This window comes from Asterias amurensis, chromosome 16 (assembly GCF_032118995.1).
Source record: "Asterias amurensis chromosome 16, ASM3211899v1".
In the NCBI taxonomy this organism is placed as follows: Eukaryota; Metazoa; Echinodermata; class Asteroidea; order Forcipulatida; family Asteriidae; genus Asterias; species Asterias amurensis.
Window position 1 is genome coordinate 15,212,378 of NC_092663.1, and position 17,597 is coordinate 15,229,974.

At 40.5% G+C, this 17,597-nt stretch overlaps 1 protein-coding gene across 2 annotated transcripts; it reads left to right on the top strand.

Moving 5' to 3' along the window:
• The first annotated feature begins 92 nt into the window (after positions 1–92).
• On the top strand, positions 93–17,294 carry LOC139948711 (uncharacterized). 2 transcript variants are annotated; one of them, XM_071946979.1, is made up of 8 exons: positions 93–687; positions 7,101–7,911; positions 8,178–9,031; positions 9,598–9,768; positions 10,353–10,543; positions 11,218–11,573; positions 12,271–12,402; positions 12,618–17,294. In XM_071946979.1, exons 2-8 carry the CDS (start codon positions 7,160–7,162, stop codon positions 13,978–13,980), a joined length of 3,819 nt encoding a protein of 1,272 aa, XP_071803080.1. In that variant the 5' UTR covers positions 93–687; positions 7,101–7,159; the 3' UTR covers positions 13,981–17,294. The 2 variants fall into 2 exon arrangements, with proteins under 2 accessions (XP_071803080.1, XP_071803079.1); XM_071946978.1 differs by having other exon boundaries at positions 8,175–9,031; positions 12,618–17,293.
• The last annotated feature ends 303 nt before the right edge of the window (positions 17,295–17,597 follow it).

A 17,597-nucleotide genomic window follows, 5' to 3' on the forward strand; every position in this document is an offset into this window, starting at 1 on the left:
GGTCCAAAATGAATACAGTTCTGCGATTCACACACCGAGGAACCAGACTGAGTAAAATTCCCATCATGCAACAGAAATAGAAAATGTCTGCGCGTTGAGATAAAGAGTGCACTTTTAATCAAAAAAAGTATCCCAATCCATCGCAGAAAATAAACCAAAAAGTAACGAAATTTGCAGTACATCTACTACACAACACGTTATACAACCGCACTGTGGTATTCTTGAACAATCTAACGGTGTATTTTATGGTGAAATCATGCCTTACTTTTTACTAGTTTGGGGGTCGTAGCTTGGCTTTCATCAATGCAAAAGACATTCATTGCTGATGATGTCTGTGATGACGTAAATGAACGGCCACCATCATACGTGTACAAATTCGAATGGCTGCTTAAAAAATCAGTGCGGATGGAACACATCTTTTGGTCATCTTTGCCAAATTCTATCACTAATTTGTAGCACTGGCACAGATTAATAACATGGAAACATCCAGCTTAGACAATTACAGGGATAGCGTACCGGTATTAACGGTTTTAGCCGACAAAAGGATGCTGATAAAATAACTTCGGATTTTTCGTTGTGCTCGCGGACCGACAAAAAAGGCTTGCTGACCGCGCCTGGATGTGCTGTTTTAACCCAGCAGTTGGACACATGGATTTGTAGCTGTTCTGGCTGGACATTTTTCAGATGGTAAGGATAAGGATTTGATTGTGATATGACTTTTTTTTTAAAAGAAGTTCTGATTATCATTCAGTGATTGCATATAATAAAAAAAAATGAAGAGGGGGGGGGGGGGGGTGTTGCGTGAAAAATTGGGGGCGGGTCCGGATTGGGAGGTGGGGTTGTTGGGGGGGGGGATAACTTTGTGTATGGCGCCACCACATTTTTACAAAAGGGATATCTCATTGTAGTTGCGATAACGTAACCCTCCTGCCGACGGCGTAGCCGGAGGGTTACGAGCCGCTTCAATGGATTCAGGGCGAAATGGTCAAACACGTACAATTTCGACAGCTAGTCAGCAGATTCGCTCCATTTTTACCACTTTTAAAAATCATGACAGAAATTCTAGAAACACGAACTTGATCCTCAATGTCTAATGAATCCTACAATATCACTCAAAACACCATTGAGGAAATAAAAGTCACAAAAACTTACCAGATTCCTGAGCGAAAGACCCAGGTTGAAAATTCGAACCTGAGGGGGGCGGAGCTTCGGCTGTTTGTGCGCGTCACGGACTTGCTGCGTGTGTGGGGTGCATTCTGTATCCCTGCAAATGTGCAGCCGTAGTCTTGTACACGCGGTGAGATGCGGAAATCAGAGAAACAGAGCGCCCGCTAACGTTCGATTATAACAAGCGTGTACAGTTTTCGCCGTGCATAGATCGGAACGTTGGTTGTGTGTGACCGCGCAACATCAATGGTCTTGGATCAAGACTACGGCTACACAGTTACCGGGATACACAATGCACCACACGCAGCGCTGAGTCGTTGACCCCCCCCCGGTGACGTGCACACACGGTCGAAGCTCCGCCCCCCTCAGGTTTGAATTTTCAACCTGGGTCTTTCGGGTCTGCTGACGAGCTGTCGAAATTGTACGCGTTTGACCATTTCGCCCTGAATCCATTGAAGCGGCTCGTAACCCTCCGGCTCCGCCGTCGGCAGGAGGGTTACGTTATCGCAACTAATCTCATTGAGGTAAATTATATTATATCATAACTATATTATTTCATATCGAATGAAAGGGGGGGGGGTAAGGGGCTAAGATAAGTGTTTTTTTAGTAGAAATATTGATGCAAAGATGAATGGGAAGTTCGGTGTTTTGTCTTTACACAAATTTTAGTTAGTTGAATTTTTTGGGTTAAAAAAAAAGTTTGTATAGCTCCATGGTTTCGGTAGCGTTGACAGCACTACATTGTCCATTCAGGGTAATATTCGTCGTTGGTTTTTGGTGTAATAACATGAATAAGCAGCCAGTAGTCGAAGATTTTAGAGCATAAAACTTTGAATAAAATGAAAGGGTACTCCATTGGATGAATTTGACTCTTTTTTTTGGAGGTGGTGGGTGGGGATTCTGCTGTCTTGCAAGAATTTATAGTCTCAGATTCATCAGGCGACTGATTTGTCAGGATTTTCCTGATTTCTTAGACAATAAATCCGAGTCTCGATAAAACAATTCAAAAGAATATGATATTTAATTTATGATATTGTATTCAAAAAACAAAAAGTAAACAATTTCTTAAAAATAACTTTTAAAAATAAAGAAATTGTAATGACAAAAAAGGACATGAATAACTTATTTGAATTGGAAATCTATAGATTTTTCAAACTTTCACATTATATCAAAATTAGCATTTCAAGCACTATAATCATTATTGCCTAGAAAACTTTTTGTTAACAGACCTTTCATTCACTAGCTGGCCTCAAATGTTACAATTTAGGAAAAGGCCACTTTGTAGTTTGTCCTTGGTCCTTGGAGCAGTCCAATTGTTTGTCTGAATTTCAGTATTTTTAAATAAAAAAAGGAAAAATCAACTGATAAGTTCATTAAATTATGAGTGTTGTAAATAAAAAATAAACCCATAATGTACATGACTTGATGTTGTATCTTTTGAAAAAATTGCCAAAAAAAATTCTTTTTATTAGATACTAATTAAGTGTTACTGCCATTAATAACTTGGCAAGATGTTTCCCCAGGAGTTAAGTCCGATGAAACAATTTGAATTAATAAAATGTAAGTTAACCATATTGTGTCCTGTTTCCATAAACAACCATATCGATTTGTCAAAATGCAATATAAAACACAATTAAAACATTATAATGACAAAAAAGGGATTACAAAATTACCACCTAAAAAAAATTTAGGCTCTTTCAATTGGTAGCAGAGTTTTCAAACTCATATTTGATTTCACTTATCGCTTCAAGCGCTGTATTATCTCAAAAACATTTCCAAGGAGTTTCTTTCTCTAAGTTTCTGGCCTTCCATTTCCAAACACTGTTACAGAGCGACACTTCAACAGAAAGGGGGCGCTCTCTTGCGTTTGGTGGGTTGCGTTCATAGAGTTATATATAAGAACCAGAGGGTGTACTGGTGTTGCTTTTTGCACACATGCTACGGGACCGCAAGGAGACATGCGCTATGAATATGAAGTGCACGTTGGAATTTGTGTTTATTGAACGCTGACGCGATGCTGTTTTGTCAACTGACAAAATGGCCGCACAAACACACGCTGTGCGATGCCTGTTTTGTCTACTTAGGAAACGGCCGCCTGAGTGCATGCCGGGTCGCGTATTTAGGCTAGTGGGCCCTCTAGGTCTTATAATATATCTATCCCCTATGGTTGTGTTAGACTAGTCCCTTGAGTTAAAGCGTGACGTCAGATGTTCAGGCTATGGTTTGTTACAGTGTGCACTGTTTTTGTAGTGCAGGGTTCGCGCTGATAAACACAAGTTGCGCTAAGTGTCTTTTGCGCCATCCGTTATTGTACCACAACTCCTGAATATATTTCACTGGATAATAACAGGCTTTAAAGGCAGTGGACACTATTAGTAAATAGTCAAAATAATTATTAGCATAAAACCTTACTTGGTAACGAGTAATGGAGAGAGGTTGGTAGTATAAAACATTGTGAGAAACGGCTCCCTCTGAAGTGGAGTAGTTTTCGAGAAAGAAGCAGTTTTCCACGAATTTGTTTTTGAGACCTCAAGTTTAGAACTTGAGGTCCTGAAATCAAGCATCTGAAAGGACACAACATTGTGTGACAAGGGCGTTTTTTTTCTTTCATAGTTATCTCGCAACTCCGACGACCAATCAAGCTCAAATGTTCACAAGTTTGTTATTTTATGCATGTTGAGATTTGGTAAGTGAGAAGACTTGTCTTTGACAATTACCAATAGGGTCCAGTAGTGCTGGGCGAATAGTGAAATTTTGTTATTCTGATACCGCTGGCCAACTATCCAAAATTAACCGGATATTCAAATAGTTTTTCGCTGCTAGAGGGCGCTGTTTAAAAAAAAAAATATATATATATTTTTTGCCACTAGAGGGCGCTGTTCGTTTGTGAATGAGATCTTATAGACCTTTTCGCAAATACCGGGGCGCGCGCGTAAAGCTTGGAATTAGGTGCATTGTGGTCTAGCTGGTAGCAAAATTTGATTCGTATCTATCCCACAATGCACCTCATTCAACAGTCTGCGCTTGCGCATTGGTATTTGCGATAAGGTCTATGGGCGGATTGATATTAGTTTTAGACATTGCACTCGGTTCATTCATAAAAATGACCGGATCTAATTCAAAGATGGCGATTTTCTTTTTCTTTTGATCGTGATTGACTCTATGTGAAGGAAAACTTTTGTAATCTGTGAATAAATTGCGTCAGAAATGTCAGTGTTTTAACTCTTCACGGAGGTGAGCATAGTTAAATACTTTTTATGCTGTTTCAGACAAAACATTCGTATCAGTTGTCGCCCGACGTCCGCGGATATTCGGATAGTTAAAGGGTATCCGGTTACTCGGGTTGTAATTACAGAATTATCCGGTTTGTAAATTGGTATTCGCGCCCTATGCGGATATCCGGTTAAGAAAAAAAAAGGCAATCGCGGTTACGGATAGGACCATTAACCGGATATTCGGATAATTCGCGCAGGCCTAGTGTCCAGTGTCTTCAGAGGGTCAAGGCCACTTGGCCTCAATAGCTTCAAAAAAGGAAGGACCACCAAGGCCAAGGCCTTTTTCAAACTGTTATTTGTTGATGACTTAGGCCTATACTTTCATCTCACGTAAACTTTCCAACCAGTATTGATTGAAATTGAATAAAAGTTTTTAAATATCCTGAATTATTGACTTTGCAGCACTCTCATTGCAAGTCGCCCCTAGTATTAAACTTACATTGTATCTCATTTTCACCTGGCGCCTTAATCACTTAGTTAAACTCCCACTGGCCCCTCTGAAAAAAATCATTCTCGAGAACATGGTTGAGAATCTGAAAAATGAAAAAGACTAAAATTTGTTCATCGCGGAAGGCGTACACACATTAACTATATATTTCCCTTGACTATTTTTTCACTTGCTGGCCGGACGAGTCAAACAAATTTGGGTCAAACAAAGTTTTTTCTCACTAGCCCTAAATGCAAAAAATTTCCATCTTATCCCCTAATTTCTGCCCTTGATAATACTTTTTTTTATACAACCATTTTTATGGGTTCATGATTTGAGGAATCGGTTTTATAAAAGAAGAACCTCTTTTGCAATAAAATGTTTGTGATTGGATCGCTCGGCGACGCACATTGGGAAACAAATATGCAGCGAGAGAATGGGTATAAGGTTATTAGATTTATAGCCAGAACGAGGTTGAGATTAGACCTCACAGGCAGAGTGCTTCCATCCCAGGAATTTAAGTTATACTTCCCTGTTCGCCATGAATGCCGGACAAGTGCATGCGTATTTTAACATTTGTATGCACATTTGTGTGCAATCAGGATCACTGCCACAATAAATCAAACTAGCGCAAATCAAGACTTGACAAGCCATTTTATGAACATAAAAACAATCTCTCTTGTGTCTTTTACACTGTACTCCTCATTTAGTGTGAATGGCAAAAAAAAGTCAACTTGCCCGCAAAGTCGGAACTGAATTTAATAAAAGACAGTTTTTCAAAGTCAAAAGTCCGATTTCTGCCAAAAGGTCGAAGAATCTCCTCCCCAGAACACAGAATTCTTGGGAAAAAAATCATACCAAAACATATTAAGAAAGTTTGTTATGGTTGTGTTCATGTGAAGAAAAAAATACATCAATCGGATCACCACACCAACCCCAACTCTCCGAGCGAGATAAAAACGAACCCCACCAACTCCACACTTGGACCTCGAGGCTCAACCAGATCCGCTGACCCAGTGTGGCAGGAGATATTTTACCACGGAGATGCGGTCGCCCCATATGGCAAACTGTTTTCAAACTTCTTCTGATAGTGCCCTCTTTTGAATCCTCCTCCTCCAGTCCATGTTAATCTTCGGGCCGGCGAACAGATTTCCCAGGAACATCGGAAATTTCAACCTTGACGTGGAATACAAATATAGTTGGCCTACTATTTTTTAGTAGTACAGTACTCTGTAACGTGCATCCATGTTGACCATAACGACATTTATGCCTAGACTCAACTCGCCTATAATAACGTGTCTAAACGTACACACTATTTTTTTCAAGTCGTGCAGTTGTAGCTGCATCAACTTGCAATGAGACATTCTTTAAATTGGAAAGGGGAACCTTGATTTTATGTAGTGATTAATTTCCTGACAACTTGTTTTGAACTGGATTTCCCTTTTAGAAAATATTTTTCACAAATTGCTGGTAAATTATAGAAATACTGTTGGTTGTTCCAAACAATACAGGCTAAATATTCAACCTTGAAAAAATCAGACAAATTTGGATTAAGTGGCAAAAAGTCTTTTAGAGCCAACATAACATGTACCAACTTTTTTCGAAGGGCAGGACCAAACATCTTGCCTTGCCTGATGATGTTTTTTTTCTTTGCCCTATTGCAAAAACGTAAATACTAAGATTTTTTATTAAAAGTCACATTTTTCTGCAAGTCAAAAAAAGTTTCCCTACACAATGAGCACCCTTTTTAAATTAATTTAAAAAAAATTCTCAACATGCGTCACCGACTGATCTTTAAACATAAAGACTTCATTGCAAAATATGTTGAAACCAGTTTCAAATGACAAATCCATGAAAACTTTTGTTAATCAAAAAAAGTATTATTGAGGGCAGAAATTTGGGGATATTACATGTAGGTCGTCCAAAAACAAAAATTTTCAAACGTAACTTCATATATTTTTATATATTCTGTTTGTCGGCGCTTCAAAAAATGTGTGCATTAATATGCGGATAGTGAACAAATTTAAGGGTGTCCCAACATTTTGGTTTTCTTTCAACAGAAAGAATAGTTCATTGAAAAAGGATAAGGCTACCCTGTTTAAAGAGAAAGTTGCCCCTTTACGAGGGAAAAGCTGCCTCATCCTTACAATTATCAGCCTGGTTAAAGTCTACAGCTTTTTACCTGTGAAGTTCAAAGGTTGAATTTGTGTTTTTCTATTTTGCCTCTACAGATCCACGTAAACGAAACAGGAAAGTTAACAATTGATGAAGCATCTCAACAAACACGTCAATGCCATTGGTAAAAATGCCGGGTCCACAGCAATCCTCGGGCAGCCGTAGCCGTATGTACCGTGACAGTAGCCCTCCAGCTAGCTTAAGCCGAAGCCGTGTCTATCACGAAGATAGCCCTAACACTACTAGCTCAAGCCGTAACCGTGTCTATCATCAAGATAGCCCGTCCACTAGCTCAAATCGTAGCCGTAAACACAAGAAGACTTCTAGGCATAAGCACAAACGCTCCAGGGAACGGGAGCGACGAGAACAAGTACCAGAGGTCAAGCCTCTAGTCGAGTACGATGACATTAGCAGTGACGAGGAGGTGTACTTAAGCCCCTCCCCACCTGTACAGTTTGTCTCAGAAACTAAAGGAAACAAGAGCCACCACCGATCAGTTTCGCCGGCGACAGCTTTGAAAGAGTACAGAAATGTTCAAGAGGGAAGAAACTCCCCACAAGTACGAACTTCTTCTGGTAGCAGCAGGTCTTCTCGACCTAGTCACAGTGCTGTGGAGCAGCCGAAGGCCTACAGACATAAGTCTCCACCAAACCCTCCAAGGGCTTATCAAGCATCTCCAGATCCCGTCAGGAAAGTCGAGAGCAAACGATCTCGATCTCCCAAGCAAAGCTCTCGCCATGCGTCCCCGAGCCTGTCCAGGAAGAAACGATCGGATAAGAGCCAACGTTCCAGACGCAGTCCAAGCCCAAGTCCAATGCGTAGAAGGCGTAATACATCTAGGTCATCCAGTAGAAGTCCCACTTACAGGTAAGTATTTAAGTGCATAACAGCGGAGAGAAACAAGTCTTCTAGAGGACTCGGATCAAGCTTCTTGCCATACAGTTTACTTTCTTATTTTTGGATAAATCAAGCAAGTGTTTTCTTGTACATGCTATTTCCTTTCCTTGAGAAACAATTTTTATTTTTCAGTGTTATGTATTTTGATATTGATTTATTTTGTGTAACACACATAATGTGGATAAGAAAATGGCATTGCTGTATATCTGTACCATGCTAACGATTTCTTTTAGTAGGAAGCGTTCCCGAAGATCAAGAAGCTACAGCAGGAGCCCTTATCGCTCTCGGTCGAGATCCAGTTCAAGGAGCTACCAACGACGCAGGAGCCGTAGTCCACTTTTTGATTTCTCCGCGGCCAAATTTAAAATGGGCCTGGGCTCTGAGCTGAAAAAACACAAGAAGATTGTGGAGATTAAGTCAATGGATGCGATGGCAAATAAGGGGATGTCACGGAAGGGTGTGGTTCAGGAAGTGCAGTCGCCCGCGACGCCGCCTATCCAACCTTCAAAGAGCTACATGCAGCACAGTGACAGCCCGATTAAAGTAACTATAAAAAATGAGGCTGCCCTTAGCAGGGTCAAAGAACAGTCTCCAGAAAGGACAGTGATGGAGGTGCCCAGCCTTCGGCATCAGCCCTTCCAAAACTTGCTGATCAGAAAGGAAGTGAAACCTGACGTTAAGGCTGAGCCGCCCCTTCCCACTCCTGCCACTAAACCACCGCTTCCTCAAGTTCCGACCCTACCTCCTCTTCCTCTTCCTCCAATGATCGACGAAAAACGTTTTGACACGCCTGCTCGAGTCAAGGAGGAAAAACCTCGGCTGACGATGAAGGATCTTCCGCTGCCGCCATCTGCACCGAAGTCTGCGACGAGCTCTCCGCGTCTAACACCAACCGTACATTCCAAGCTGTTGAGGGAGGCCACGAAGCCAGTAGTCAGTCATAAGAGAGAGAAGATTAAGAAGAGGAGGGTAGAGAAGGTGGAGAATGAACCCAACTGGGGAGAGCGGTGTGTGGATGTCTTCGACATTGTGGATCAGGTCGGGGAAGGGACTTATGGGCAGGTGTACAAGGCAAGAGACAAACAAACAGGTCTGTATTCTGATTTTTAAGATTCATTGTCTAGTGATTTATATCGACCATTCAAAAAAGGGGTTTATTTACAGGGAATTTCATCTTTGAAAGGGCAAGCCATTTTCCATTTTGCAAAGGGGGGCTTCCGTTGGAAAATCTTAAAAGCCTAATAGGAACTTTTGAAGGGGCACCAAGGCCAAGACATGGGGCAATGAAGACCATGGCCTCAGTGGCCTGCATGTAATTCCGAGCCTGTTTTAATTGTTTTAAACGTCACGTTAAAACGCTCTTTCAAGGTGATGGATTGAACCGAAAGATGTATCTGCTTCTCCAAATCTTGCATCTGTAACAAAAATTAAAATAAAATGAAATTATGGTTTCAAAAACTGATCGCTATTAACTTGCCCTGTACACGGGTTTATGAATATAATTCCTGGATTTTGCCTTGTGTTCATTTTCTGCTAGATATTATTTGTGACCTCATAATTTAGATGTGCTCTTTTAAGGTAGATGAAACACAGTCTCACCTCCTCCGTGCTAAACATTCCCAACCTGACACTCTGAGCTTTTTAACATATCTTCAGGTGAATTGGTCGCCCTTAAAAAGGTCCGGACAGACAATGAAAAAGAGGGCTTTCCCATCACAGCTGTCCGAGAAATCAAAATCTTGAGACAGCTGAACCATCCCAGTGTCGTCAATCTAAGGGAGATTGTCACTGATAAGCAGGATGCTCTAGACTTCAGGAAAGATAAAGGTGAGTCTTCATGTCGAAGGTTTTGTTTCTTGCATTGTATTCTTAACCCCTTACTCCTGAGGCCTACATGCCTCGAGCCTCTCCCACATACTCCTCTCCTATGTGACATCACTCCAAGATATTTGGAATTGGACATGATTAGAATGCTTGACCCAGTGATAAGCACTTGTTTTTGGACTTACAGCCCTTAGTCCATGTATGAGTAGGGCACCAGTTGCAACAATGGAAATGTTATAGAATTTTTGCTGGTAACCAGTTTCTGTTAACCAAGATTCATCTGTGCTTAGCAAAGTTTTTATGCTTACACGGCTTTATGAAATTGGGCCGCGGCCTAATGTGTTAATAGAATGTAGGAAGTTAGGAGATAATAGATGGAAATTTGCATCGGAGATGAAGAATATTAATTTTGGTTTTTACCCATATGCACCAATCTGTGTATACTTGGTACTTTCCCGAGCTCTGTGGAAAAAAAAATCACAGGCATATTACTCGAATTCGAACACACAACTTTTGCAATTCTAGAGCATTGTCTTATAAGAAGATGCTCACTATTTATTAAAACCTTGATATTTCGTATTCCACAGGTGCCTTTTACTTAGTGTTTGAATACATGGACCATGATTTGATGGGGTTGTTGGAATCCGGACTGGTGAATTTCACCGAGGAGCACATCCGTAGTTTCATGAAGCAGCTCCTCGATGGCCTTAGCTACTGTCACAATCGCAAGTTTCTCCACAGGGACATCAAGTGCTCCAACATTCTACTTAATAACAAGGTAAATAATCTATCTTGCCTGCTGCAGCATGCCTGGGTTGGTTTTCAGAAAGAGTTCAGACTAATCTTATCTCGAGTTAGGACTACCCCATCTTGAGTTAGGACCAGTCTTATCTTATTAAGGAAGTTAGGACTAGCCTTAAAACTTTAAATAACTTCTAGGGCTAGTCCCTATAAGTTGGGACTACCTTTTTTTAAATCAACTACTGGAATTTAATCTTTGAGAGGGCAAGGCCATTTTCATTTTGCAAAGGGCACTTGCATTTATAGATAATCTTAAAAGTCTATGAGAAACTTTTGAAGGGGAACCAAAGACCAAGACCAGGGGGACAACAGAAGCTGTGGCCTCTGTATAATACAAGGCCTGAGTGAAGATGGGTGGACACTTCTCTTGATGCATAGCTGTTGGTATGAAGTACATCTTTGGAAGAAGAGTTGCACCAATAAATGGAATTTCATCCTTGAGAGGGCAAGGCAATTTTCATTTTACAAAGAGCACTTTCATGGGAAAATCTTTGAAGTCTATGGTAAACTTTTGAAGGGGCACCAAGGCCAACACCAGGGACAACAGAGGCCATGGACTCTGTGAAATTCCAGGCCTGATGTCCTACAGTGAACTAAATGCAAACACATTCCAGGTTAAAGATCTTATTCCCTTACTTATTCCCATCGCAGGGCCAGATCAAACTCGCCGACTTCGGTCTCGCCCGCTTGTACCATGCTGACGACAAGTCCCGACCGTACACAAACAAGGTTATCACCTTGTGGTACCGCCCTCCGGAGCTCCTTCTCGGAGAGGAGCGTTACGGACCGGCCGTCGACGTCTGGAGTTGTGGTTGCATCCTTGGGGAGCTGTTCACCAGGAAGCCGATCTTCCAGGCTAACCAGGAGATCGCTCAGCTTGAGCTGATCAGCAGGATATGCGGCACTCCGGCGCCGGCAGTCTGGCCGGATGTGATACGACTACCGTTGTTTCACACAATCAAACCAAAGAAGACCTACAATAGGAAGCTGAGAGATGAGTTTGCCTTGTGAGTATATTCGTTATATATTTTTTTAATTGCAGGACACTTTAACTAGTTTACTTGATCATTGGTTTGAAACAGGTGTATCTCTTTTTTTAATATTTTTTTTTTAGGAGGTGGGGTTAATTTCTACTTGACTTTTTCTTTTTTAATGACATTCTTGCTCATTATGCTTTTCTCTCTCCCTGATTTATCCCTCTCCCCCATTAAAAATCCAGGTTTATCTGAATCCCATTTAGGCCATGCTGCAAAAGACCGCAGACCTCAACACGGCCTGTTGATGACCTGCATTCCTTCTAAATCCTCCCATAACAGACACCCACTGTGACCCTAATCCTTCTGGATCCTACTTCTCTACAAAGTTCTTTAAAAATCCCAGTCCTTCTGAATCCTTCACTTCGGCAAAGAGGATACAGAAGGATTTGGGCAGGCTAGTTTTGGTCAAACATATTCCCCCCATTGTCATTTTTAACTAATTCAAACATCTTTTGCAGTCGTTTCTTTCAGCAGAAAGGTATGTGTATGTCTTTGTTTTACCAAAGGTAGTTGAGAATTATAAACGGCAGGTTATGTCACTGAAAATGGGAAAAAAATACCCCCAAAAAAGATGTTCTATCAAAGCAGGAGTTTCCATCTTGGAGATTCCAAGTGACATGACCCACTTCACCCCCGTGCCTCCTTAACAATTTATTTCCTGTCGCAGGTTGCCAAAGCCTGCACTAGACCTCTTGGATAAAATGTTGACCCTTGACCCAGAAAAGCGCATCACTGCTCCAGATGCCCTCAACTGTCCCTGGCTAAAGACGGTTGACCCTAGCAAGATTGTCGCACCAAAGTGAGTCTTTCCTTTTTGATTACCCATTCCATTTATTTCTATGTTCAGGATTTTCTTATAGACTGAGACAATAAAAGCAATCCTGCAAGATTTTTAAAGTGCAGTTATTGCAAAAAAGTTCAATACAAACTTGTTAACCAGTAGTGACATTTCAGTGCCGAGGAATGTTGGTTAAATAAAACTGAGCCATTTGCCCTTTTCCCTAAATACTCCAGCTTACCTTGTGGACAAGATTGTCATGAACTGTGGAGTAAACGGCGAAGACGTCTTGAAAAGCAACAAGCTGCTCAGTCACAGTCGTCCTCCTCAAAGCGAAAGGAGGTGGGACTCGGACTCGTTACTGATGAAAACGTCAAGATCCCAGGGATAAGTGGAGGCGGAGAATCCGCTCCACGCTCAGGAGGATCTAAAGGAGGCAGGAGTGTCCCAAGTGATGGTGGAGAACCGGAAGGTCAGGATGCTGGCGGTAAGTCTGGCGAGAAGCAACTGGCAGTGTTGATGACTCTGCTTCAGACGCATCCGTCTCTTGATGTGAACAAACTCGCTGAGGCTCTTAACATGAAGGTTGACAGGAGCACTATTAAGCTGCTGGAAAACCTGAACATGCAGTTGCTGATTACCGCTGCTGCCGCTGACCAGACTAAAGGTGGAGATGGTGCAAAAGATGATGCAATTGTCACCAAAACTGCTGCTCTGCTTGCCCTCCTCAAAGGTACCACAGGAACAAAAAGCGACAACTCTGGAAGTGCTTCCAGTTCGAATCAGAAAACAAGAGAAAAGCCCCCTGAGATACCGTCCACGTTGACTGATTATGTGTCCAACCTGTTTGGGAAGTCTTCTGCTCCAACAAACACAACGGCGAGTGGCTCTGCTGGGACGTCCAGTACAGGGAGCGCTGCTTCTTCTATTGGCCAACAGGGTGCAGAAGGCGGGATGGATGGTGGTTTGTACAGGCAGCCAGTGTCTAGAGGCAGCTCATACAGCCCTGTCAGAAACCATGGTGAGTATGAGCAGCAGGATAGCTATGAGGGTGGGTATCAACGTAGAGGACCAGTCTCTCCACCACCATTAGATAACATGATGGAGGAAAGTAACGATGGGGTCGGTTGGAAGCCTCCGACCCCCTTAGGACCACCACCTGATTCCCCAGAAGCAGAGCAAGACACACAGCAAGAGGAGACTTCTCTGGTGACTCCAGGGGTCAAAGCAGCTCTGATGCAGATGCTTCAAGCTCAAGGCCTTCCAGAACTTGGTATGGACACTCAAGAGGACTGCGACGAGACTTCTAATCCGGCTGAACCCCCTTCTCGCCATCACCGCGTACCTCTTGCCGGTACGTACAGAAATAATGCTCACCCAAATAATAACAGTCATCACAGCGAGGTGACTGACGACTCGAGCGTCTCACAAGACTTTCCGGGGTTCAGAGGAGGGTCGAATGCTGATGCGGAGAGGGGTTGGGAAGAGGGAAATGGAAATGGAAGTCTAGGAGGGAGTCATAGTGGTCAATTTGGTAGGGAATCCTTTTCATCTAGTGGTAGTAGAAGTGGATTCGGGACTGGATCAAACTGGAGTTAAAAAAACTATGTTCTTTCTTGTCCACTGAAGAAGAAAAAAGCGTGCCTATATATTTGTTGCTGGATTATTTGTTACATTTGTTGCCTTTTTATGATAAAGATGTGCACATAGTGACAGCTTTTTAGGGGCTTAGTTTTCTGACAGTTGCCTCTCTTTGCTTTTAAAAGTTCAAAATTTACGATCGAGCTAAAGCTTCAGATTTGAGGAAAATGCACACAAATAAACTGGCTGTTTTAGGGAGATAATTGTGTTGAACGCTACGATTAAATTTGAAGAAATGCTTGTTCTGTTTGTGGCAAAAGGGGATAAAAAGAGTGATTGAGCATGCTTTCAAAATGATCCTTTGCCCTAAAAGTTGGCTTGAAGGCACTTGGAACTGAAAGCTCACGCTTTCATTTATTAGTATTAATTATTATTTTTTAAATAAGGGAGGAAAACAAATATTCCAGATTATACATGTAAACAACTTCAGTGAGTTGTTTACAAACTCCAAGTGAAAAATACTTTTTAATGATTTATTAATGTTATACGTATGCTTTTCTTTATTGTTATTCCATCCCTGTTTAAAAAGTTGCAAGCTCACACAAACAATTTCTGTCAAATTTTTTCTTTTTGTTTATGTTGTATACTATGCTTACTTGTTGGAAACATTCAATGGGAAATTATGGTAATCCCCTTAAAATACACAAATTGATGACTATGAGAAGTCTGTACTCGGATTTGTAAAAAAGAATTACTTTTCGATATATTCAAAGTTGTTCACCAAAAATGATGTGCACCACTTCACCCATTTTTGTTTTTGATTGTTTATAAATATGTTTTATTATTATTCAGATATGCTGACACATGTGTATTTTGTCGGGTTCTAAACTATTTGAGAAAGATGTTCAGCTGTGTACATTGAAACAGGGAGAAACAAAATGCATCAGTTCATCGACACAGAAATGTCAAACTTTTATCAGAGTTCAGACTTTTTAAAGTCTGCGTGGTAAACAGAAAATGCTGTAGTTTGCTCCAAATTAAAAGTAGGGCTATTTGATCTACCTCTCTAGCCTTTTTTTAGGATACTGTTCCAAAAAGCTCCCGGTAATCTATAACTCTAGGTTATCAAAATATGGAAATGCTGTTTAATCAATGTAACTTTGTACATCTGAAGATCTGAATCTTAGTTTGAGACTTTTGTGGCGGCAGTGACTCTCACCCCTGTCTGAAACAACAGTTACTATTTTGGTTGTACGCTACACTTTCTGCACATCACTAGCTTGTGAAGCATCTATACAAATTGTTTATGTGTACACGTACCACAGGCATGACATTCCTCCTTTAATCTGGTTCATGATGTTTTGGCCTAAGGGGGAAAAAAATCTGAAGAGTTATGATTGAATAGCCTGAAAAGTCATATTAAAGCCTACACCACGTGTATGTATGTAGGTCGGCCCTTATGCTTGGTCAAATCATAAAGAAATTACCACGGACCACTGTGTTCCTTTCTCGATGATGAAATGTCCGGTTTTCAAGGCCATGAATTTAGTTCTTGAAGGGGCACAGCAATTTTTCTCTGGCAAAGCAAGGGGCCCTTCTATGAGGAAAATTTAAACTTGTATTGGAACTTTGCAAAGGACATCTCAGCAATTGCTGTGGGTGCCATGGGTTGTTTCGAGGCTGGAACTCTTTTTTTCTTCCAAGGTCCAAATATCATACCTGGTACTTTGTTATGTGACATCTAAGAGTTGTAAATTGAACTGTTCTCATGGAAAGGATCTTCAATGCATTTTAAAATTGACGAGTTAAAAAAAAAATCAAGATTCTCACTCAATGCAATTATTATATCAATTTAATGTTCTGGGAGGTATTAAATAGTTTGTATCAGCGAATTGACCGTTTAATGCTACAGATGTTTCAGATTGAAAAATTTGTAAAAACAGATTACAGAACTAGATTGTGGCCACATTGTGCAGGTTTATATTCGCAATTTATGTGGAATTAATGATGACTGGCCACTTGTTGCAGGTCTTGCCACTACTCCATTTGTCATAAGACCAGGTGAATTACTCTTAAAGACACTGGACACTGTTAATAATTCTCACTTGGTGTATCTTAACATATGCATAAAATAACAAACCTGTGAAAAGTTTAGCTCAATTGGTCAGCGATGTTGCGAGATAATAATGACACACAAAGTTGTGTGCTTTCAGTTGCTTGATTTCGAGACCCCAAATTCTAAACTTGAGGTCTCGAAACCAAATTCATGGAAAATTACTTCTTTCTTGAAAACTACGTCACTTCAGAGGGAGCCGTTTCTCACAATGTTTTATACTATCATTACCTGTTACCAAGTAAGGTTGTATGCTAATAATTATTTTGAGTAATTACCAATGGTGTCCAGTGCCTTTAAAGGATGCTCATCTTTTCTCCTTAAAGCTGGGCTCTTTATGAAACTAGTATTATGATATTGTAGCATTATAGGGTTGGCACCCCTCTTTGAGGTTAAATTGGGGTGGCACTCCTCCATTTCTTAAGCTGCCTACCTGACATGTACATGTAATCATAAAGTAATGTTTCTTTACAAATTTGAACAAAAACTGTCTTTGGGGACATTTCAAGACACATCAAGACGAATACTTAGAGTAGTTGGAATTTCTGCAGTTTTCTTCAAGGAGGGGTGACCAAAATCAAGTTAACTTTGACTGCTCCACAGAAAGCACTTGTAAGTATATCTTTTAACTTTTTGTGACACATGATTTTGAAAATGCAATGTACAAGAATTTTTCTTGAAAACAAAATTACCCTCAAATTTTCATTCTGATATAAAAGCTTTTTTTTGTGGAGATGAAAACAAAATTTTTTCTTCCTGATTAATATTTCACATTAAAGTGTTGCTGTGTGTGATAACAAAAACTACTTTTTAATTGTCCCATTTCATGTAAAAAATTAATTTGAAGAAATCGAAGCATTCTCATTAATGATAATGGCTAGAAAGGTGTGAAAGAAAGTTCAGAACAAAATTGAATTTTTGTTTCAAATTAGCTGAAGAAAGCTTATTTTTATGTCGGGAGTGCACCTTTAAGTTTCAATATTGTAAATACATAACCGGATGACAAGTAGTGGCAAGTCTCTTAAGTGTAGTTAAAGCAGCAACATGATGATGTATTTGTATAGTACATGTAGTTTACTTGAATTAAAAACGGTAGTTAAACGGTAATTGTTGTGATCACTTTTAATGATGCAAGTAAAGGTGTACAATGGCTGGAAATGATGAAACGCTTCTACCAACTGTCGTTATTAAGTGTTGTGAACTTCGACCCCCCAGAAGGAACCCATTGCTTGATACTAAAATCAAATCTTTTGGAAGAATAGCTTTTAAAGGGAAGAGTTTGGTTATCACTCTTAAAATTAAAGGCAATCAACACTTTTTGGTTAGAAGCCTTTGGCAGCTTTCGATCTAGTTTAAAACATTTTGAGAAACATTTCACTGTAAGTGATGTGGTTGTGTAAAAAGAGAAAAGTTTTTATGACCCAAATTTGATTCTAAAAAGCGATACTGCAGTAATTCAGATTGTGTACATTGCTTCTCGCCAAATAAGTTTTTATGGTATTGAATTCTTGGAGCATTTCCC

Excerpts from the sequence above, each read along its gene's own strand:
- LOC139948711 (XM_071946978.1), top strand. The coding sequence starts at position 7,160 with ATGCCATTGGTAAAAATGCCGGGTCCACAGCAATCCTCGGGCAGCCGT. Across the intron at positions 11,574-12,270 it reads CTGAGAGATGAGTTTGCCTT|GTTGCCAAAGCCTGCACTAG; the intron begins GTGAGTATATTC and ends TTCCTGTCGCAG. Across the intron at positions 12,403-12,617 it reads AGCAAGATTGTCGCACCAAA|CTTACCTTGTGGACAAGATT; the intron begins GTGAGTCTTTCC and ends TAAATACTCCAG.